Here is a 22,671-nt window from a genome sequence, read left to right as displayed (position 1 = left end):
CGGAGGCGTCAGGCGGCGTCGGGCGGACGTGCGCGCGCGCCGGGGCGGGGCCGGGCGGAACCACTGGCGGCCGGGCGCGGGGGGCGGCGGGGTGGCGGCGGGCCGGGAGCGGGGCGCAGAGCGGCCGCCCGGGGGCGCCGTATGGGGCTCGTCCTCGGGCTGAGGCGATGGGCGGGGCGGCGGCGCGGCGGGCCCGAGGGCGACGCGGCGGCGCAGGGGCGGGCGAGCCCACGGCGCGGCGCCCCCCACGCCCCCCGCCCCCCAGCGACTGCGGAGAATGAGCGCCTCTGGCCGCCGAGAGCAGCCGGAGAATAAACCCCGATGATCTCGGGCTGATCCCGCACCCACGACCATGTCGGTGGCCTTCGCGTCCGCCCGGCCGAGAGGCAAAGGGGAGGTCACGCAGCAAACCATCCAGAAGGTGGGCTGGGGGCCGCGGGCCGGGGCTGCGGGGCCGCGGGGTGCGGGCGGGTGCCGGGCCGGGTCGAGGGCAGCCGGCGGGCGCGGGGCTCGAACAAAGCCGGGGCGCAGCCGACCGCCGCGACCCCGCCGTGGCCCGGCGCGTGCTTCGCGGCTGGCGTGCGCCAGCCTGGGCGGGGGCGCGGGGCGGCCCGCGGGGTGGTGTCGGCGGAGCCAAGCCGTGAACGACCCCGGGCCGCTCCGGGCACAGTGGGGACCCGCCGCTTTCGGGACCAGGGGCTGCGGGCAGGGGCGCAAGGCGGCGGGACCAGGTGCCCGCGGGGTGGTGTCCGCTGGCCGCTCGGCGCGCTAAGGGGACCCGCCTGGCTGGCGAAAGCCGTGGCTCTGCGAGGTGGGCGGCCCCGGTCCCTGCGCGCAGCTTGACTGGTGGAGGCGCCACGGGGCGCATGGGGCGACGGGGACCCGGCCACGCCCGCCGCCTTAGGTGTTGGCACTCCGAGGCACAAAGGGGCGCATCCAGAGTGTGGGACGACGTTCTAGCAGTCTCGCAGCCCTTTAAGGAGCGCGCGACACCTCGGGGCTGACCTGCTGGCCAAGCTTCTCCGCCCTTATTCGCGTGTCAAATTGTTTTTCAGCGTGACACCTGGCCACACTTCTCACTTAACAGAAACTTTACAGATTCGCTTTACAGCCTTGCCCGCGTTCTGTAAGTTTGGCCTCGTGGTGTTCTAGAGATAACCTTCTCCTGGGTTTGGGGGCACCTTTAACAAAGCCTTAAGCTTTGAAATTCAGATTTAAATTTTCCTACTGTTTGTGTTTAGAAGATAAGTTCAGAAGAAAGGGGGTGTTAGTCGTTCCCGTTTGAATTTTCTCAGTGTCTTTGGTGGCTACGTTGTTTGTTTTTCTCATCTGGGGTCCTTGGCAGTATCCCTTAGTTTCCATGAGCCTCCTTTTTCCCCAAGGGACTCACCTTGATGGTCATAGCCCTTCTTCCTTGATGACGTGACAGGACCTGGGGGACTTGTCCTCAGCCTCTTGGCTATTTTGAGACTACTTTTGCTGGGACTGGTTTTGACAAATGAGAAACCTCAGTAAACGCTAAATAGGAAAGAGATGACTTGAGAAGCAGGTTTAAAAGTGGGGTGTTTTTATTTGTTTAGTCAACACTTATGGGGTGCTTACTGTATACCAGGCCTTATTCTGAGGGCTTTGCAGGTCTTAGTTCATTTACTTTCTCGTGGTGGTTATCGTCATCCCCATTTTATCGATCAGGGGACAGGTATAGGGAGGCTGAGTGCCCACTGATAAATGGTGGCGCAGGTGTCAAACCCAGACAGCGGCTCTAGGGTCTGCCCTGACCGTGACTTCCGTGTGGGACTCTTGGCTGGGCAGAGAGTCAAGCGTTGTGGCTCAGATGCACACGTTGGCAGCCCACGGGCCTCTGCGGACCCTGGCCTTTTGGAGCTTAAGTGTGATGAGTGTACTCACTGTTCCTGAAGGTGCCTTGGCGTCAACATTCATCCAGGTATTTGCACTTTGCACCCACCCCCTATGAAAGCTCCCCGAAGTCTCCAGGCAAAAGTGTGTGTTGGAGCACTGCTTCCAAACCTCAGATCAGAAAGACTGCATCCCGGGGCAGAAAATCTGTCTGCTGACCTTTGGAGATGGGTCTTCACCTTAGGCTGTCACCTGATTTGACCTGATAGGGCTCACAGTCTGTGTACTCACCTTGGTGTTTTGTCCGTAAATATACATACCTGGGGCTCTTTTACTGGTGTCCTGAGAGGGCATGAGAGGTCCGTGTTCTACACTCTGTGTCCACAGCACGTGCTCATGCTCAGAGCATTGAGAAAAGCCAGGGGTTCCTTGGAAGCGTGCAGGGTAGTAAGAGAGCAAGAAGTATACTCTTGTCCTTAGACTATGTTTGGATAGGAGCCTGCCCGGCAAACTCCTACTCAGCCTTCAAGGCCCCACTGAAATGTCCCCTCCTCATGCCCCCTTGGCAGTCATGTGGTGAGTACAGCACTTTGACACATCACTTGGGCTCCGAGGTTTTCGTGTCGGAGACCTGTTCTTGTTGTGTCCCCAGGTTGGCACAGTGTCCGGCATAGTCAGTGTCTGGTACATGCTGGAGCATCTGTGACACTGGTTCCATTAGTGCAAGTGTTTGGGATAGGCAGTTGTATTCGCTTCCTGTGGTTGCCGTAACAGATTACCACAAACGGGGTAGTTTAAAACAGCAGAAATTAATTTTCTTACAGTTTTAGGGGCCAGAAGTCCGAAGTCATGGTGTTGGCAGGGTTGGTTCCTTTCTGGGGTTCCGAGGGAGGATCTGTTCCAGGCTTTCCTCTGAGTTTCTGGGGTTTGCTGGCAGCCCTTGGAGCTCCTCGTCTCGCAGACGCGTCCCCCCCACCTCTGCCTCCATCTTCGTGTGGCCCCTTTTCCTGTGTGTGTCTCTGTGTCCAATTTCCCTTTTCTCATAGGGACACCAGTCACAAGATTTAGGGCCCACCCGAATCCGTGTGACCTCAAATGTAACTTGATTACATTTGCAAAGACCCTATTTCCAAATAAGGCCCTGATCACAGACACTGGGAGTTAGGACGTGAACGTATCGTTTTGAGGGACACAGTTCAACTCGTAAAAGAGGATGCGTGGGGGAGGGGTGTACCAGACAAGGAGAATCAAGGAGCAGGGGTAGGAAGGGTCTCAAAGATTGAGGAAGTCTTGGGTGGTCCTGCCTTTGGTCTGCAGGGAGCAGGTACAGGCGCCAAAACTGGCGGGGCTGGGAGAGCCAGCCTGATCTGGGGCGCCTGGGCTGCATGCTCAGGTGGTTTTGCTTGTGGTGACCAAGCATAGAATTAGTGCAGGTGCGACGCAGGTGAGAACCACAGGGGACGTGACTTTGCCAGAGGTCCTGAGGTGGAGGTGAGCCGTGTCTCAGCAAGCTCCAGTGGCCCTGTAGCTGGCCAGCTGGCCTGCAGGCCGGAACCTGCCCTGCGCTGCTCTCCCTGGTTTGGGACCAGAGGCCGTGCTCTGGGCGCCACCGGTGGGGGTGGGGCTGCTGCCGTCTCCGCGGGCCGCGCAGCTGGGCTGGGGCACGTTGGAGGGGCCCCCGGGAGCGGGCCTCGGCTGGCGTGTGGGGGCCTCATTGCCGCGTAGCACATAGTAGTTGCTTAATAAATGTAAGTTTTATTGTTACTGTTTGTATTGGTTTCCTTGGCCGGAGAGCGGGAATGGTGGCTTGTCCCCCTGTACCCCCAGCACCTCGTGCAGGGGGAGACGGGCTCCACGGGAGCTGCGGGACCGGTGGGCAGCTGGTATGGGTCTGGCACGGGAGAGTGAGACCAACAGGGCGGCAGCCTGGCCCCCGCGTCCTCTGTGCCCAGGGGCAGGGGTGGGCGCACAGGGGTAAGGGATGGCCATCTGGGTTGCAGGGGGATGCCCTGTGCTCTCTCAGACCTGCAACTTCTCTTAAAGAATGTGGGACAGGGGCTTCCCTGGTGGCGCAGTGGTTAAGACTCCTCGCTCCCAGTGCAGGGGGCGCAGCTTCGAGCCCTGGTCAGGGAACTAGACCCCGCATGCATGCTGCAACTAAGGAGCCCACGTGCTGAGACTAAGGAGCCTGCCTGCCGCAACTAAGACCCGGAGCGACCAAATAAATAAATAAATATTAAAAAAAAAAAAAAGAAGAAGAACGTGTGGGCTAATTCGTAAGGGAGGTAAATCGACCATTTAAAATATTCGAGCTGCCTTCACAGTTGAGGATGGCCTGGGGACTCTGAAACGCCCACGAACTTGGCTAATGAATCATTTCTGAAAGCGCTTTCTCCCCAGTGAGCAGAACCTGGGAAGGGTCTCCAGGGATGGCAGTGATGGTGTCCCTTCACTCTGGTCCTTGGGGCCAGCCCTGGGGAGGGGCGGGGATGGGACCCGGGCCAGGGTGCTGCCCCTGAGCACACTTGAACCTGCCCTGTGGAGGCTCGGAGGGCAGCCCCTGCGGGTGGGGAAGTGTATTCTCCGGGAGGGAACAGCCACCGCCGGGCCTCTGTCCCCTCTGCCCAGTGAAACCTGGCACAGAGCCCTCCTGCAGGCGCTGCTCCAACGCAGGTGTTGCCCCGGGTGCCCTCTGGTGGACGATGGAAGCACCTGGGTAAGGTCCACCCATCCCTTCCTAAAGCAGTCGCCTGCCTCTTCCAGGGCTGTGTCTGTCTTCCAGAGTCTGGAGGCGGAGGGAGGGGCCGCAGTCAGGGGCCCTGTGACACTCACTTGATGTATCCCCACTGCCCGGCCCTCTGCCCCTAGCCTGTTCCCTGGGCCAGTGGTCAGGGCCTGGGCACCGGCCTCTGTGCTGGGAGTCACCTGCGATCCCCGGGCTGCGAGTAGGAGCTGCCGTCCCACCCCCGAGTGAGGGGGGCCTGGTGCTGATGTCCCCAGGTCGCAGGACCTGGGCAGAGTCGGGCCAGCCTGGACCTCCTGAGCTGTGGTGGGCACCACGACCGCGCACCCTGCCGTGTGAACGTGACGGGAGTCGAAAGGCTCCAGGGAGAAGGTGCTAGATGTTTTTGCCGCGAAGGCTCCGGAAACGTGGTCCCGGTCCTGAGCAGATGGGCGACCGCACCGGGGCCGCTCAGGGTTCTTCTTGTAGCAGCGGTGGAGGGCGGGCAGTGGGCCCTGGGATAAGGGTGAGGGTGGAGTCTTGTGGAGCTGGGGGGCATGTTTTCCTGGGCTCAGATTCTCCTTCGGCTGTGACAGCGCACAGCCCAGCCCCCTGCTGGGCCGCAGGTTCCTTGTTTAAAGGAGGATGACATCGTCGTCGGGTCCTCACGGTTGCGCTTGTGGTGAGACGTGGCCGCCTGGCACAGGAAGGCACGTGACCTTGCAAGTGACGGCCTCAGCCTTTTGATCGGAGCCTTGACTGGAAGCGATGAGTGGATTCTGAAGGGGAGGAGATTCCGAACCACAGGAAACCACCTCGAGTCCAGGGTCGTGTGACGAGGCGGAGGGAGCCGCGCTCACGGGGGCGGAGCGGTGGTGACTGAGACAGGAGGTGGCCCCGAGTCGCTTGAGGAAGGTGGACGTGTGTTTGCAGTTGTGTCCACGTTAACGTGTCTTATTGCGTCCTTAGAGTCTTTGGAAGTTGAACACGTGTGTCACACACAGGACCACGAGGCGGGGGCCTCGTGGCGGGGGGGGGAGTAACGTTTGGGGTTTTTTGAAACCCACACACCTGATTCACGGATTCTCCAATCAGGTAAATGTTCGAAGGGGTCCTGTCAGCGTCCCTGAGCAGAGTCTGCGGCGCTGGCGCCGCTCGTGCGTCCCCTGCGGTGGTGGCTGCCCGTGCGCTGGGGAGGAGAAGCCCTGATCAGTTAGCGGCGTCCGCTCCGAGCGCTGCGGTGGGAAGAAGCCCTGATCAGTTAGCGGCGTCCGCTCCGAGCGCTGCGGTGGGAAGAAGCCCTGATCAGTTAGCGGCGTCCGCTCCGAGCGCTGCGGTGGGGAGAAGCCCTGATGAGTTAGCGGCGCCCGCTCCGAGCGCTGCGGTGGGGAGAAGCCCTGATGAGTTAGCGGCGCCCGCTCCGAGCGCTGCGGTGGGGAGAAGCCCTGATCAGTTAGCGGCGCCCGCTCCGAGCGCTGCGGTGGGGAGAAGCCCTGATCAGTTAGCGGCGCCCGCTCCGAGCGCTGCGGTGGGAAGAAGCCCTGATCAGTTAGCGGCGCCCGCTCCGAGCGCTGCGGTGGGGAGAAGCCCTGATGAGTTAGCGGCGCCCGCTCCGAGCGCTGCGGTGGGGAGAAGCCCTGATCAGTTAGCGGCGCCCGCTCCGAGCGCTGCGGTGGGGAGAAGCCCTGATCAGTTAGCGGCGCCCGCTCCGAGCGCTGCGGTGGGAAGAAGCCCTGATCAGTTAGCGGCGCCCGCTCCGAGCGCTGCGGTGGGGAGAAGCCCTGATCAGTTAGCGGCGCCCGCTCCGAGCGCTGCGGTGGGAAGAAGCCCTGATCAGTTAGCGGCGTCCGCTCCGAGCGCTGCGGTGGGAAGAAGCCCTGATCAGTTAGCGGCGCCCGCTCCGAGCGCTGCGGTGGGGAGAAGGGTTCAGCCGCCTGGTGACGCTCACCCAGCTCTCCGGCTGGCCCCGGGCTTGTCCCTCTCGTGCCTCGGGTGGTTCCCGGGTTCTCACGTGGCGTCCACCCCACGTGTGGGGGGCATGCACTGTGGCCTTGTCTGTAGCTACAGAAGCCAGAGGCTGACTGAGTACCACGTGTTTGTTCCATGGAATTCTCTGCAGCCTAGGAAACAATGAGGGGGGCGTCTTTGTGGCTGAAACGGGACAGTCTCCAAGCTATCAGGGAGGATGGGAGACCAGCGGGATGGGAATGTTCCCTGTGTGCACACAGCGGGGGGGGGGGGGGGGCCGGGGGATGCTTCCAGAACGCTCTCAGGTTGGCTGGAATGGCAGCCGAGGGTGGGAGGTGCAAGGCCCACCCTTCCCTTGGGGCTACCTGGACTTCAGCCCGTCCCACTTAAAGGGCAGCAACCTTTGTTAATTACAAAAACAGCCACAGGGAGGTTGTGAAGGGTCTTTCTGCCCATTGTGGGGTGACCTGAGCCCCCCTCAGCAGCAAGCCCCAGGGCTTCCAGGCCCCTCTGTGGCCCCTATTCCAGGGTTGTCATGAGGGGCCGCTCCCCCTTCAGAGATCCTCACCCAGGTTCCCCCGGTGACCCCAGCCCAGCCCTTTGTGGTCTCTAGGGCCCCCAGTCCCTCGCCCTCCCACTTCCCTGTCATCCTCACTCCCTCACCCACCCAGTCCGGACCCCACGTGTGGTGCCCGCAGCCCCAGACGTGTCCCCTGAGCCGGGCCCTGTGTCCTCGCCTGCGTGTCCTCACGGCCAGGCAGGCCCACGGGCAGCGGAGCTCCCACGTCGGTTGTCAGTTCCCTCACAGCCGAGTCCAGTCCCTTGTAAAGCCTGTGGTCGATTGTCACAGAAACAGCAGCCAAGGAAGGACCCCCCCCGGGTCTGCGCCCGTGTTCCCGCCCCCACGGGGACCCTGGGCTTGGCTTCGTGATGCCCTGACCACTGAGACGCCAGCCAGCACGACGGAGGCTTGGTGTGAGGCCTGTGCTCTCGGGCGCCCTCTCGGAGCCCTGAGGCCACCAGATGACCACGTGCAGAAGGAGGCCCCGAACTGACCCCAGTGCAGAGCCCACGTGAGACCCACAGCAGACCCGCCCCGACAGCCCAGAATCACGAGCGCTAAGGAACTGGTGCTTTCACCGTGGCACGTGGGGATGTTTGTGATGCAGCAGCGGGTAACGGATGTGCCATGTGTGTTGTGACCTTGGTCGCATCAGCCTCTGCAGTCAGCCCCGGCTGAGGTTCAGAAAGTCACCCTCTTTGCTGGGCACAGGACTCCCTGTCCCTCAGCTGCCCCACCGTTTCCCGTCTCCGACGTGCCACACCCTCTTCTCCAGGTTCCTGGAACTTTGTCTCCATTTTTGGACGTGGCGTGCTCCACCAGGCCTTTTACCTGTGCTGTCCCCTCCACCTGGGCTGCCCTTCCTCTCGCCTCCGCCGGCACGTTCCCGGTCAGCTTTCCAGCCACGGCCCAGACACCATCCCTGGGTGCCCCCCGGGATGTCCGCTGCTAAAATCATGATCGACACGCTGCCGCCTTGTGGCACCAAGCAGACGTGTGCCCACGGCCATCTCTCCCCAACTCTGGCCGCCTGCTGCCTGCTCTGCTGTGAGCATGAGTGGGGTCTGGCCACCTCTCCGTCGTGCTTGCCTGGGCCTAGGACAGGCCTTCAGAGGTGGGGATCTCACCACCACTCGGCGGCTGTGGCCCTCGATGCTGAGCTCCAGCTCCTCCAGATGGTGTGGCCACCGTCTCTGCTGTCTGCCCCCAGCATCCTCACCTCCGGAGGCCCTCGGCCACGCCTGGCACTTGGGTTTCAGCCCTCAGGCTTCAGAGCCTTTCTCTGCGACGGCACCTGCCCCGTCAGCCCTGAATCTATAGAAAATCAGGCTTCCCAAGAGGACAGAGAGTGAGGGACGTGCCTTCTGGTGCAGGAATACACAGAATCACCTGTGAGAAAGCTCAGGAGACAGCAATAAGTACATGAAGAAGTAGATTGCTAATCCTCCTGTCAGTGTAAGTGGTGTCTTTATTTTTCAGCTATGTACTACGGATACACATTTTTAGACACACACCAGGTAGAGAAGAGTAGGTAAGCCCCTGGACCCACCCAGCCCTGGCAATCCCAGACACTTTAAAATCACCTTTCACGCGATGTTGTAAATCAACTATACTCCAATATTAAAGAAATAGAAAAAAGGAAAAAATTAAGTAAAAAAATTTTGAAGATCAAAAAAAGAAACTTTAAAAAAATAATAAAAATAAAATCACCTTTTAAATGATAACAGTAACAAACGCCTCTCTTAGAAATTTCAGTGAACACAAATGCATATAAGAAAGTCTGTATGTGTAATCTCCAATCTGGAGAGAGCCAGGGTTTCCCTCCTGTCACTTATTTCTTGTTTTTAGCTTAGATTAGGTTACTCATCAAAACCATGCCTGCACATAAAGAATCAAATAGTGCTGTGGAGCTTGTATTAAAAATTAGGGGTCATGCTTCCACCCCTGTGCTGTTTCCCACCTCCCAGCAGCACACTCTGGCTCCCATCATCGCTAAACCAAGTGGCTACTTCTTGAATGCTTTTAGCTTTAAGCATTGTCTGTTGGCTTAATCCACTCAGGCTGTGATAACAGAATACCATGGACATTCATTAGTCACAGCCACGCGGCTGGAAGTCCGAGACCAAGGTGGTGGCAGAGTTGGTTCCCAGGGAGGACCTGCTCCCTGGCTTGCAGACCGTCATCTTCTCGCTGTCTTCACACAGCAGACCGAGGAAGCTCTGGTGTTGTCTCCTTGTCACAAGGACAGTCATCTCCTGATGGGGGCTCTACCCCCACGACCTCATCTAAACCTAATTACCTCCCAAAGGCCCCACGTCCAGGTGCCATCACATCGGGAGTTAGGGCTTCAACATAGGAGTTCTGGTGGGACAGCAAATACTCAGTCCATAACATTTGTTGGCCTCACATGATGATGATGGAAAAGGGGGACTTGGCGCATTTGCATGCCCCTCCCCCACCACACACCTGTGCTCCCGTTGCCCCAGTACGGCTTCCTGGTGGTTGGGATTAGATTCACCTCTGGCTGTGATGATATAACTGTTGTTCCATGCAGGATCACATGATGATTTTTCCTGCCCAGTCTTGTCTTTTCCCTGGAGTTGGCAATCTCACTTTTTTAAAAAAAATAAATTTATTTATTTTTATTTATTTATCTTTGGCTGCTTTGTTTCTTCGTTGCTGCGCGCAGGCTTTCTCTAGTGGTGAGCGGGAGCTACTCTTTGTTGCGGTGTGCGGGCTTCTCATTGCGGTGGCTTCTCTTGTTGTGGAGCACGGGCTCTAGGCGCACGGGCTTCAGTAGTTGTGGCTCGTGGGCTCTAGAGCGCAGGCTCAGTAGTTGTGGCGCGCAGGCCTAGTTGCTCCGCGGCATGTGGGATCTCCCCGGACCAGGGCTCGAACCTGTGTCCCCTGCATTGGCAGGCAGATTCCTAACCACTGCGCCACCAGGGAAGACCCCCTCACTTTCTTTTTAATCACTTCTCACTAGTTTATCCCAGACTTTCTTCCAGCCATGGAAGCCTCCTTAGCTCAGGTAGTCTGTCAGTCTTTCTCCTCTGAAAGACACCTTTAGTCAGGTTATTCTTTTCAGAAAGTCCCCGTCAGAATTGGCTAATCCTTCCTCAGGAAATCTCCCTCAGGATCGGGGTGTCTCCCCTCAGGAAGTCTCTCTCAAGTTCTGTTATCCCTCCTCAGTGTCTCCCTTAGGCTCCTGTCATCCCTCCTCTGGAAGTCTCTCGAGGATTTGGTCATCACTCAGGGGTTCCCGCTTTTGATCCTGTCGTCACTCCTGTAGAGTCTCCCTCGGAACTGGGTCATTGCTCCTTTGCTGCCCGAAGCTTCTATCCTGTGTGGAGGTGCTCAGTACTGTGATTTTCACTCCATTCGTTTTTAGGGCCTTTCTGTGCCCCAGTGTGTTTGTCAAGCTGGGCCCTTTGAGAACCTTTCCATCTGGACGTTCACATCCTTCAAGTTCTGAGGAAAAGTCTTGAACAATTATTTTTGTTTTTTATAAATTTTATTTATTTATTTATTTATTTATTTGGCTGCGTCGGGTCTTAGTTGCGGCATGCCGGATCTTTCATTGTGGCACAGATTCTTCGTTGTGGTGCACGGGCTGCTCTCTCGTTGTGGTGTGCAGATTTTTTCTCTCTCTAGTTGTGGCATGCGGGTTTTCTCTTCTCTGGTTACAGTGCACGGGCTCCAGAGGGCGTGGACTCCGTAGTTTGCGGCACACGGGCTCTCTAGTTGAGGCACGTGGGCTTAGTTGCCCCACGACATGTGGGATCTTAGTTCCCAGACCAGGGATCGAACCCGCGTCCCCTGCATTGGAAGACGGATTCTTTACCACTGAACCGCCAGGGAAGTCCCTTGAACAATTATTTTTAGATGACTTTCTTCCTTCCTGTCTTTCTGAAAGTCCTAGAAGAATTGTTTTTGGCCATTTGGATTGTTCTTCAATTTCATTACCCTTTCTGTTTTCTACATTGGTCTTTTGCTCCACTGTCTAGGAGTTTTCTACTACTTCATGTTCCAACTCTTCTGTTGATTTTTCTGCTGTGGTCGATATATTTTAAATACCCCAGAGCTGTTTTTGTTCTCTGTTCTGTTTAATAGCGTCTTTTAAACAAAAATAGATCCAATAACTTCTTTTATCTTTGAGGATATTAATAATAGTTGGGTTTTCTTTCTTTTTGTATTTTAAGTTTCCTTCTTGCATAATCTTCGTCTCCCCCAGCTTTTGGCCTCTGTCGCTGGTTTTGTTGGATCTAATTTACAGGCTTCCGGGGAACGTTGGTGGGGGTCACCCATCTGAGGTCTTGGCTAGAGGTGTCCCCCTGCTGTCGATGTCTGGCACTTTCCTCCCGGGCTGGTCATTTTCCCTGAATCCCCCCTTGGGGACTGCTGCCAGGTAGCTGTGGGGAAGGTCCCAGAGTCTCAACCCTCTCACTCCTGGTGGGTCCCCAGTGTGGGTCTGTGTCACATCCGGCACCCTGGCTTCTGCTAATTCAGTTCTTGCTCCTCCAGTTGCTTCCGCTTCTAGAATCCTGCTGCCTGCGCTGCTGTCTCAGCTGTGTTCACTTTGTCCTGGTGAAGGGTTACCGTCTTCATCCCTTTCCCACCAGCCAGGTCTGGGAGGGTTTGGACCTCAGCGCACACCCAGCCCGCCATCCAACCCCCAGCGTGTCCTGGTCTTTTTTCCATACCTTCGCTGAGGTGAAGTTATGGAAGACTTCATCTCAGTGAAGTTAGTACCTTGCTTAAAAAAAAAATCCTAGCAGTGTAACATTTTCTCCTGCTTGTAAAAACTACGAAGACGTTCGTAATGTCTGGTTAACATCTCATCCTGTGGTTTCCTGTCATTGAGCATTTGGCGTCCCCCCTTTTCCGAGCTGACACGCGTGACGCTGCAATGGACATCCGTGTGTGCGGAGGGTGTGGCCTTGGGAGAGGATTCCTGCCGGGCGTCGTGAGGCCGGGAGGTAGAGCCCGTGGAGCCTTTTAAGGGTGGCTCTGAGAGGGAGAGGACATGGCCTTTGGTGGTTGTTTTCCTTTCTTAATTCACCTGGGGAGTCTTCCTGGGCAAGCGGCCGGCATGCCCAGTCCCCCTGGGTTTGATCGCCTGCCCGTGGGTGGGCTCCACCGGCAGCCCCGGCCCAGAGCGCCCTCTGGTGGTTCCCTGTCTCGGGCCGGCTCCTTGGCCAGGGTGGGAATGGCTGAACTTGGGCATCATCTCCGCAATGGGGAGAAAACACTCAAGCATAGAGGAGGAGGTTATAACTAAAAAAACCCGAACAAGGGAAATCAACCCTGAAGGCTCAGGGGCTGAGCTGGGAGGGAGAGGCGAGCAAGGCAGTGGCGGGGCAGGCCCTCGGCGCTTGGGTCCCCCCCCCCCACCGCCCCACGTCCCGGTGGGCAGTGTCCACGCCAGGCCTCCAGGCCGGCCATGTGCGGCCCCTCCCACGCTCCCACGTGACCTTCCTCCCCCTTCTGCGGCCTCTGTGCCCCCCTGGTCTCCGCGGGCCGCCCAGGTGCTGTCGCCGAGTGGCCGTCCTGGAACAGCAGCTTCGTGGGTCTAGGAGATGCTCGCAGGGGGGCAGGTAGCCTCCCCCGCAGTCCCCACCGTGTGGCCGTGATTTGTGGGCCTCACACCCCAGACTCCGGGTCCACCCTTGCTGGACAGAAGCACCGGGGCCAAGGGCCCTAGAAAACGGGTCCTGCAGGCTGTGGGTTTCCTGTGCGGAGTGAGAACCTAGACTGGGGGCGCGGGGCGGTGCGGGGGGGAGGGATGGGCCCTGGCGCCTGCAGGGCTGCGTGCTTGGCACAGGGACGTGGAAAGTGCTCGGCCCTGCTGGCTGGGGCCATGAGGGGGCAGTTCTGCTGACGGGCACCGCTGGGCCTCGTGAGCCGTGAGCCGGGGCTCGCGAGCCCCGCAGCGGGCCGCCCGCGGACGCACCGTGTCCCCCCGCTCACGTCTGCTTCTCCTTCAGATGCTGGATGAGAACCACCACCTGATCCAGTGCATCCTGGACTACCAGAGCAAGGGCAAGACGGCCGAGTGCACCCAGTGAGTGGCCGCGGCTGCCCGCGCCCCTCCCGGCCGCCTCTGGGCCTTGGGGGCCTGAGCGAGGGGGGCCTCGGGGTCAGCTAAGCTGCTGGGTCAGCTCCCCTGGGCGGCTCCCCGGGGAGAGGTGGGCAGGTTTGGAGGGAAGTGGGAGTGTGGGGGAGAGGGGACCACTGGGGGGCCCAGGGCAGCCGCACCAGGGGACAGCAAGCTCCTCCAGGTGGGACCTCGTGTGACCCCAGGGCCGGGCACTGAGTGCCTCTGCAGGGGCTGGGTATCCAGTTAGCTCAGTGCCGGGTCCGCCCGAGGAGGCTCGTGCCCTGGCAGCCCCTCCTGTGTCCCCCGGGCCCCACCTCCCCCTGATCCGCCCCCCTCCATTCTCTGAACAGACCCGGTAGCCACTCCCCCTTGGCCACCAGGTCGGGGGTCTCCCCCCCTACCCTGTCCTGGACGGCAGAGCACTGTGCCGCCTGCCCGCGCACCCCCCTGCCCGGGGAGGGGCTGGGCTGCAGGACAGGGCAGCCTCCTCCCCCCAGCCGCGCCCTCGCCTGCAGGTACCAGCAGATCCTGCACCGGAACCTGGTCTACCTGGCCACGATCGCTGATTCTAACCAGAACATGCAGTCCCTGCTGCCCGCCGTGAGTGCCTGCCGCGGGGTGGGGGGCCCAGGTGTAGACAGCGTTGTCCAAGCCTTCGGGGCTGCTCTCTGGTCCAGATCTGGGAGGTGAGGTTGCCAGGGGTCACTGGTAAGCTCCATCTCCCGTCTGTCTCCTGTGATCAGAGGTGGGCTTGGGGGTGGGGGGAGAGCGCCCTGGGAACCTGGTGCTGAGGCACAGGACAGGCTGTGCAAGGGCCCTGGGGCACAGGGGTTGTGAGGGCCAGAGACAGCTGGCCAGCTGAGACCAAGAGGGGTGGGGAGGGGTGTGGGCAAGGTGAGGTGGACGCAGCTCCCTGAGTCCCAGGAAAGGGGGGCCTGGCTTTGAACCTCCAAGTGTGTGTTGATAGCCTGGGGAACACTTGGCATAGCATTTCCGTCTTGGCCTGAGGTGTCCGGGCCGGCCGTCAGCAGCGTCCAGCTGCGTGAGGACGGTGTCCCACCCTGGAGGTGATGGCCGGCCGCCATGGAGTATGGCTGTGGGTCTCAGGGCGGCTGAGCCCCCAGAGCGGCTCCTGGTGGCCCTTCTCCATGCTAACCCTCTTGGTGCCCTTCCCGCTGCCACAGCCGCCAACCCAGAGCCTGGCGCTGGGCCCCGGAGGGCTGTCCCAGAGCGGCTCGGGCCAGGGCCTGCACTCGCAGGGCAGCCTCAGCGACGCCATCGGCGCGGGCCTGCCACCATCCTCCCTCATGCAGGCCCAGATCGGCAACGGTGAGCGGCCCTGGGCGCGCTGGGCTCTGGGTTGGTTCCGGGGAACAACGGGGTCACCAACTGGGCTCCCGGGTGGCCGGCCGCCGCGGTGGGGACCCTCTCCTACCAGAGGCCCTGCTGCAGGTGCACGTGCTCAGGGTGACACGCGGAGGGATAAGGCCCTTATTCCAGGTCCCCTGCGAACTGGGGCTGCGTCACCTCAGAGCGCGGGCTTCCGTGTGGGGCTCCTGTCCTTGGGTTGAGAACCGCCACTAGCCGTCGGGAACCATTGATAAAGGTAACAGGGAACAGGCGGCCCCTCTGCGCGCTCAGCACGTGTGTGCATTTCCTGGTCACGCGCCCGTGTCCCTCGCTCGTTGCGCCCTTGACCATGGTCAGCCTCCCTCCCCACAGCCACGTGAAGGAAGCTGGCCCGCGGGGCGGGGGGGGGCCCTAGCGCGAGGCCAGGGCTGCCGTCAGAGGTGGTCTTTGGTGGGTTTCAGCCCCCCGCCCCGCCCCCCGCCCTGGCAGGTCCGAACCACGTGACCCTGCAGCAGACGGCGCAGGGCACGCTGCCCACCACCTCCATGAGCATGTCCGGCAGCGGCCACGGCTCGGGGCCCGGCTACAGCCACTCGGGACCGGCCTCGCAGAGCATCCCCCTGCAGGGCCAGGGCGCCCTCAGCAGCTACGTGTCCCGGGCCAACATCAACATGCAGTCCAACCCAGGTACCGACCCCAGAGACCCCGCCCCCCTCCAGCGCAGGCCAGTGTGGTCCCCAGGGCCACCCTCCTCCGGCTGCTCCCAGGGCGGCTTCGGGGGAGGCTCTGAGGAGGGGCGGCGCCATCACACAGGAGTGGGAGGCTGTGGGGAGGTGGGGCTGCGGGGCCTTGAGCACTTGGGAAGCGTCAGGGCCCAACTGGGGTGTCCCACGAGAGTCAGACGCACCGGGGTTCAAAGGCTTAGAACAGAAAAAGAGGAGGTGAAGTATCTCCTTAGCTCTCGCTACGTTAATTACATATTGAAAACAATCTAGTTGGGATATATTGAGTCAAATAAAATGTCACTGAAATAGATTTGCCCTGTTTCTTTTCATTCTCTGACGTGGCTCACGTCCCCTGTGCTGGACGGTGCTGCCCTGGAGGGTCCCGAGCAGGGGTGGCAGGAAAGGACAGGCAGGCGGGGTCCCCACCGGAGCCTTCGAGGCCTGAGTCTCGGGGGAGGGCGAGGCGATAGGCTCCTCTGGGACCAGCCTTGGGGAGTTAGGGGCGTGGGGGCCGGCATTTCACATTTTATGAGTTGCCCAAAGGCGCGTTGGCAGGAAGGGAGGCGTGGCCTCGCGGGGCGGAGCTTCACAGGCCCAGCCCGGGAGGAGGGCTCAGGCGGGTCTCCGGGGTGCCGCCCGGGAGCTTCGTGGGTTACGCGGGGTCTGTCGTGTCCCCCAGTGTCCATGATGCACCAGCAGGCAGCCTCATCCCACTACAGCGCGGCACAGGGCGGGAGCCAGCACTACCAGGGCCAGTCCATGGCCATGATGGGCCAGAGCGGGCAGGCGGGCAGCATGATGGGGCAGCGGCCCATGGCGCCCTACCGGCCCTCCCAGCAAGGTGAGGCCCCGCCCCCGGTGCAGGGAACCGGTGGGGGAGGGTCAGTGTGTGCAGTGCGTGGGGCAGGCCTCCCCGTGTCCCCTGGGCGGGCCTGGTGGAGTGTCCTCTGATTGGGGGCCCGGTGGGGAGGTTCTGGGGCTCGGGGAGGTGACGTCCGGCGCTGTCCCCTAGGCTCGTCCCAGCAGTACCTGGGCCAGGAGGAGTACTACGGCGGCGAGCAGTACGGCCACGGCCAGGCCGCCTCGGAGCCCATGAGCCAGCAGTACTACCCTGACGGTGAGGCTGCAGTGGCTTCCATCCACTGCTCCCTGCTCGTCCCCAATTCAGATCCCAGAGCCCCCAACATCCGCCAGCAAAGCACCCGGAGTCCCCTTTGGGGGTGGGTGGCTGGTCTCTGCTGAGAGGAGCTTCCGGCACTGGCCGCCCTGGGGCTGGGTGCGCAGTCCTCTAGATGGACATAAGCGTCCTGAGGATGGACACGAGCTCATTGTGAGATGCTTTCAGGAAGGTGACAAACCTGAGCTGACTGTCTGTCTCGTAACACTCCCCTCCCAGCTGCTCCGTTACAACTTCTGCAGCTTATTTTCCTTTTCCGTGTCACCTTTCAGGCATCTTTAAATGGCCCCAGGATTTGTGGAGGTGGCATTTAACATGGCCGCAGAGGACGGGTGGGATTTGGGGAGGACCCCCCCCAGGCAGGGGTGCGTGAGCAGGTCTGGCGCCGGGGAGGTGGCCAAGACCAGGGCAGGGCCAGCCGTGGCCCCTCTGTGTGATGGTGGCCGGGCCTCACGAGGTGTCACGCACTCCAAACGGAGCCGGCGGGGGGACGGTGACCGTGTAGCGACATTAAGAGCTGACGTCCACGTGCGTGTCACGCGTCGGGCACCGAGTACACTCTGTAAACCGTGGATCGTTGATCTTCACGCTGCCCCGAGGAGCAGGTGGCCGTCTGCACTTTAAGGGGACCGCGGCTGCCAGACGGCAGGAAGTGCCCCCGGGGGTTCCGTCTAGGGAAACCGGACCGCGCCCAGCACCGGGGTCTCCTGACCCGACGGCTGAGTTCACGCGGTCTCTCCTGGGTCTGGGCAGCTGGGGCCTCCGCTGACTGCAGGGCACCCCGTTTGCTTGCAGGACATGGCGATTATGCCTACCAGCCGGCGTCCTACACGGAGCAGAGCTACGACCGGTCCTTTGAGGAGTCCACGCAGCACTACTACGAGGGCGGTAAGGCGGCCAGGCCTCAGGTTCCGGGCCCGACGGGCGCGGGGCGTATGGAGATGGGGGCCAGGCGCCAATAAAGCCGCCGAGGCGATGTCACCAAACACGGATTTGGGAAGAAGCAGGCATAGTCGGTTCTCACACGGTTCTCGGGTGTGGGGACTTCCCGCCGCCCCAGGGGCCCCGAGAGGAGAGGAGCCATTAAGCTCACAGTGTGGCGTGGTCCTGGGCCTTGGTCTGGACGTCAGAATTGGGGACAATGGCAAGGCTGCCAGGGGCCCGGAGAGGAAAAGACAGATGATACGTACAGAACAGGTGACTCGAAAATGTGACTTTTGGGGTGACTTTTTTTAAGTTGTAAAAAACGTAAAATTTACCATTTTAACCATTTTTAAGCGCACAGTTCTGCGGCACTAAGCACATTCACATTGTTGTGCGACCACCATCACCACGTCATCTCCAGAACCTTCTCATCTTCCCAAACTGACACTCTGTCCCCAGTAAACACTAACTCCCCACTTCCCCTCCTCCACCCCTGCTCCCCTCCCCCTCCAGGAAAGCAGGGCTCAGCCTCCTCCACAGGAGGGGCCCCCACCTGCCTCGCGTGCTGCTTCCCAGGACAAGCTTGTTGAAGTCTGAAGTGCAGAGTTCTGTACCCTGGCTTTGGGTTACGTACGCTTGTCTTTCATAATTGATGAGGAGTTTGCTAAAACATTCAGTGACTGACTTCTTTTAAGGCACGTGTGGCACGTGGCACAGTTCCCTCCTGGATCTGGAAGCATTTTGTTCCACCTTGTTGATGAGCCCTGCACGTGTTAACACGGTACCGGCCATCGCAGCGGGTGGCCTGCCGGGTCTTGTTTAGGGTGAGAGGTGCGGGGGGGGAGTTTGCTTTGAGGAGAACTGGGCACATGAGTGGCCTGCGGCCCTGAGAAGGGCAGGGTGTTGGGTGGGAGCAGTAAGGAAGTAGCCTGAAGCCAACACAAAGACCTTTCTAGTAATTAGATTTGCCCCCCAGCGGGATGGGGAACCCCAAGGGGCACGGGGGCCTGGTCCTGGGGCTGTGCACAGGAGGTGGTATCTGGCAGGAGCCCTGTGGTGTCCCCGGAGTGAGAGGACCAGTGTCAGGAAGGGGCCAGGGCGTGGCTGACCCAGCCGAGCAGGACACTGTTGCTGTCGGGGCCACTGCAGAGGAGACCTGGAAGTCCCGACGGCATTTCCTGTCCGTGAGGTTTGCAGGAGCAAAGGCTGGACAGAGCCGGGTCCGCTGTGACACGTCCAGGGCGCTTCTGTGGCACGCTCCCCCGGGTCATGCCAGGTGTACAGGACCAGGGTGTCTGGGTGCCGCCTGCTGCGTAAAACAAAGGGCGCTAAGAGCACCCACACTGTAAACAGCCTCTGGAGAAATACCTGGGACAGAGGTGGAGATGATGAGGCCGGGCGGGGGAGGGGGCCTTCCTCCCCGGACCTGTTGAAGACAGACTTGGTTTGTTTTTTTATTTCTGAATCGCCCATTTAGAAGTCAAAGTTACTGAAAATCAAAGCACCAACCCTGTGGCCGCCCAGCCCCGCCCACAGCCCCCAGTCCTTGGGTGGCAGCACCGCTGTTCGGGGCGTTTCTCCCCATGGCGATGGTGACTGTGATTGGGCGTTTGGATGGTGGGGATGGCTCCGCCCTGAACGGCTGCCACGCGGGTCCCTGAGGCTCATGCTTGCTTGCCGACGAGGTTGTATAGACGGGTCGGTCACCCTTGTGCATTAGCGCCTCTGGCTGTTCTACGGCCACGTTCCTGCCACGTTTAATGACAACACCAGCCTCTTCTTTCACAAATAAGTGGTTCCTTTTTTCACGGCCACGTCACAGAATGTTGCAAGATTCTTAAAGATAGAAACAAATGAAAAGGAGAGGAAAAACAAGAGACGTCATTGTACCTGCCAGTGGCGGAGGGAAGGCCCTGGAGCCGCCGTCGCTGTCCCAGGCTGTTCTAGGAAGAGCAGTCTGGGCTCCACAGCTCTGCTGCTCCCACGAAACCCTCCTGAGAATCGCTCAGGCTTGTTCAAAGAAGTCCTGCCTCTCCCCTTTCAGAGTTGTCCATACAGGTCCGTCTTCTGCTGGGATTTGGCCCCGGGGCCAAGAGAAGGTTTTTCTGGGTGCGTGAGAGTTGTGTCGGCTTCTCATCCCCTGCACACCTGCTGTGTCTAGGCCACGGCGGCTGCTGCTGTGAATTAGCTCCTTTACCCGTTATCCTAGAAAGAGAAAAGGGGCTGTAAGACATGAGAATATGCAGGCTGACCCCAAAACTCTGAAACCCTGGAGAAAACCTGCCAAGTCTCTGATGAATTTCTCCGATGCGTTTCTCACAAAGACAGTGAACCTGGGTCTCCACTGGTCACTGACGGCCTCGTCGGCCGTCCCATTGGCCATCCCATCGGCCATTGTTGCTGGGACCAGGCATGGTTGTGAGGAGGGAGCAGCTGTCAGGGTGTTTCCTTAGATGGTGACCAATCAGAAAACCCAGCAGATTCCTCAGAGCCCACCTTGGAGAAGAGCTCGCCTGCGCTGTAGAGCGTGTGTTCCTTCGTTGTTCTGCACAGCTGGAAATTGCACTTCCTTATAGGGTTTTAAGCCTTTCTACATGAATTCGCTCTCAATAAAGCTGTTATTTTAAAATGTACATTATCAGGATCCCAGTTTTAAAATACTTACATTTTACTGGACTTCCCTGGTTGGTGCAGTGGTTAAGAATCCGCCTGCCAATGCAGGGGACATGGGTTCGAGCCCTGGTCTGGGAAGATCCCGCATTCTGCAGAGCACCTAAGCCTGTGCGCCACAACTACTGAGCCTGCGCTCTAGAGCCCACATGCCGCAACTACTGAGCCCACGTGCTGCAACTACTGAGCCCACGTGCTGCAACTACTGAGCCCGCATGCCACAACTACTGAGGCTGCGCTCTAGAGCCCGTGAGCCACAACTACTGAAGCCCGTGTGCCTAGAGCCCGTGCTTTGCAACAAGAGAAGCCACCGCAATGAGAAGCCTGCGCACCGCAATGAAGAGTAGCCCCTGCTTGCCGCCACTAGAGAAAGCCCGTGCGCAGCAACAAGGACCCAACACAGCCAAAAATAAATAAATAAACAATAAAATAAAAATTTTTTAAATGAAAAAAATCTATAAAAAACTTAATTAACTAAGAACAAAGACAAGAACAAGAAAACCACAAGCAGCCCTCCTTTCCGGGCTGTCTGGCGCCACAGGGGGTAAACACCCCGGGTCCCCTCGCCCCGCCTGCTCCTGCTAGAGGACGGGGTCTCACGCAGAGGAAGACCCACACTCTGCGGTTAAAGGCCAGGCACTGTGGTTTTGAAGAAAACGATGAAACTAAACTTAAATTCGTCTTCTTATAAAGGTGTTTTGAAAACGGAATGGAATTTAGTCTCTACACCAATCTAAAACTCTTAAGACCTGCATTAGGAAGACTTCATAACAATATTTTTATTTATTTATTTTTAAAGTTTTATTTAAATATAGTTGATTTACAGTGTTGTGTTTCAGCTGTACAGCAAAGTGATTCAGTTATACACACACACACACACACACACACACACGTATATATATATTCTTTTTTTAGGTTCTTTTCCATTACACGTGTAGAAAGATTTTTAAATGGTTGTAAATACTCCCTCAACTGTTGGTAATTATTTGGTAATACGTTTACTGCTCTCCCAAATTATTTTCTTACCATGAGCTTTCTTCCAAAATGAGGCTTTTAGCACGGGTGCTGGCTGGCTAGTTAGATTTTTGAAAATGAGAATTAAGCCATTTTCTCTGGGAAAAGAAAAAGTAAGTGAACCTAAAACATCTCTGGGACTGTACCCACATACAGATGCAGAGCACAGGGGCAAATGTCTGCCTCTTTTCATTCATAAAGTCACTGGAAAACACATTACAGGTCTGAGCTGGAACCCTGGCTTGCACGTTTGCCAATAAAACGAGGGTGTCCCAAAACTTCTGGGGTCCCTTTGAACTGTGGGGATCATACGGCCTTTCCCTGTGTCTGTGTCCAGATCTCCTTCTTATAAGGACATCAGTCACTGGATTAGGGCCCACCCTAACCTTGTATGACCTCCCTTTACATTTGCGAAGACCCTATTTCCAAATAAGGTCACAGGTTCCTGGGGTCAGGACCTCAACAGCTCTTTTGGGGGACACAGTTTACCCACAACACTGGTATTGGTCTTTGTCTTAATTGCATTAACCTTTTCACTTTGGCGATATATTTGTATTTCTATAAGATAGTAAGAGAAAGTACTGTATTGGCCAAAAAGTTCATTCGGTTTCCCTGTAAGATGACTCTAGTAGTGCTTAGCTGTCTTTAACTTCATTTGAAACAAATTTGTTAGATTGTATGTGACAGCTGTCATATCTGTGCATTTAAAAAAAAAAATCAAAACTGGTGAATTTTTGTGTAGCCATTTTAATATTGAAGATGGAAGGAAAAAAAGCAACATTTTTGGCCTGTTATGCTTTGTTGTTTCAAGAAAGGTAAAAACGCAACCAGAATGCAAAAAAAGATTTGTGCAGTGTATGGAGAAGGTGCTGTGACTGATCGAACGTGTCAAAAGTGCTTTGCGAAGTTTCATGTAGAGATTTCTCGCTGGACGATGCCCCACGGTCGGGTAGACCAGTTGAAGTTCATAGCGATCAAATCAAGACATTAATTGAGAGCAATCAACGTTATAACACGCGGGAGATAGCCAACATACTCAAAATATCCAAATCAAGCTCTGAAAATCATTTGCACCAGCTTGGTTATGTTAATCGCTTTGATGTTTGGGTTCCACGTGAGTTAAGCGAAAAAAATCTTCTTGACTGTATTTCCTCTTGTGATTCTCTACTTACACGTAACCAAAACGTTCCGTTTTTAAAACAAATTGTGACAGGCGATGAAAAGTGGATACTGTACAGTAATGTGGAACGGAACACGATAATGGGGCAAGCGAAATGAACCACCAACAACCACACCAAAGGACGGTCTTCATCCAAAGAAGGTGAAGTTGTGTATATGGTGGGACTGGAAGGGAGTCCTCTATTATGAGCTCCTTCCAGAAAACCAAACGATTAATTCCAACAAGTACTGCTCCCAATTAGACCAACTGGAAGCAGCACTCGACGAAAAGCATCCAGAATTAGTCAGCAGAAAATGCATAATCTTCCATCAAGGATAATGCAAGACCCCATGTTTCTTTGATGATCAGGCAAAAACTGTTACAGCTTGGCTAGGAAGTTTTGATTCATCCGCCATATTCACCAGACATTGCACCTTTGGATT

The 22,671-nt window shown here is 57.9% G+C and overlaps 1 protein-coding gene across 1 annotated transcript in view; it reads left to right on the top strand.

Moving 5' to 3' along the window:
• The first annotated feature begins 108 nt into the window (after positions 1–108).
• SS18L1 (SS18L1 subunit of BAF chromatin remodeling complex) overlaps positions 109–22,671 on the top strand; it is a 29,230-nt gene continuing 6,667 nt past the window's right edge. Inside the window, exons 1-8 of the mRNA XM_082359822.1 lie at positions 109–421; positions 13,097–13,173; positions 13,725–13,809; positions 14,394–14,538; positions 15,049–15,246; positions 15,964–16,125; positions 16,297–16,401; positions 17,257–17,349. Coding sequence (XP_082215948.1) covers positions 353–421; positions 13,097–13,173; positions 13,725–13,809; positions 14,394–14,538; positions 15,049–15,246; positions 15,964–16,125; positions 16,297–16,401; positions 17,257–17,349 — 934 coding nt within the window. The 5' untranslated portion in view covers positions 109–352. The remainder of the gene's footprint in view (positions 422–13,096; positions 13,174–13,724; positions 13,810–14,393; positions 14,539–15,048; positions 15,247–15,963; positions 16,126–16,296; positions 16,402–17,256; positions 17,350–22,671) is intronic.

This window comes from Balaenoptera borealis, assembly GCF_965194805.1.
Source record: "Balaenoptera borealis genome assembly, chromosome: 16".
Lineage (NCBI taxonomy): Eukaryota > Metazoa > Chordata > Mammalia > Artiodactyla > Balaenopteridae > Balaenoptera > Balaenoptera borealis.
Note: the sequence above shows the minus strand (reverse complement) of the source record. Positions and strands in the feature narration are given on the sequence as shown.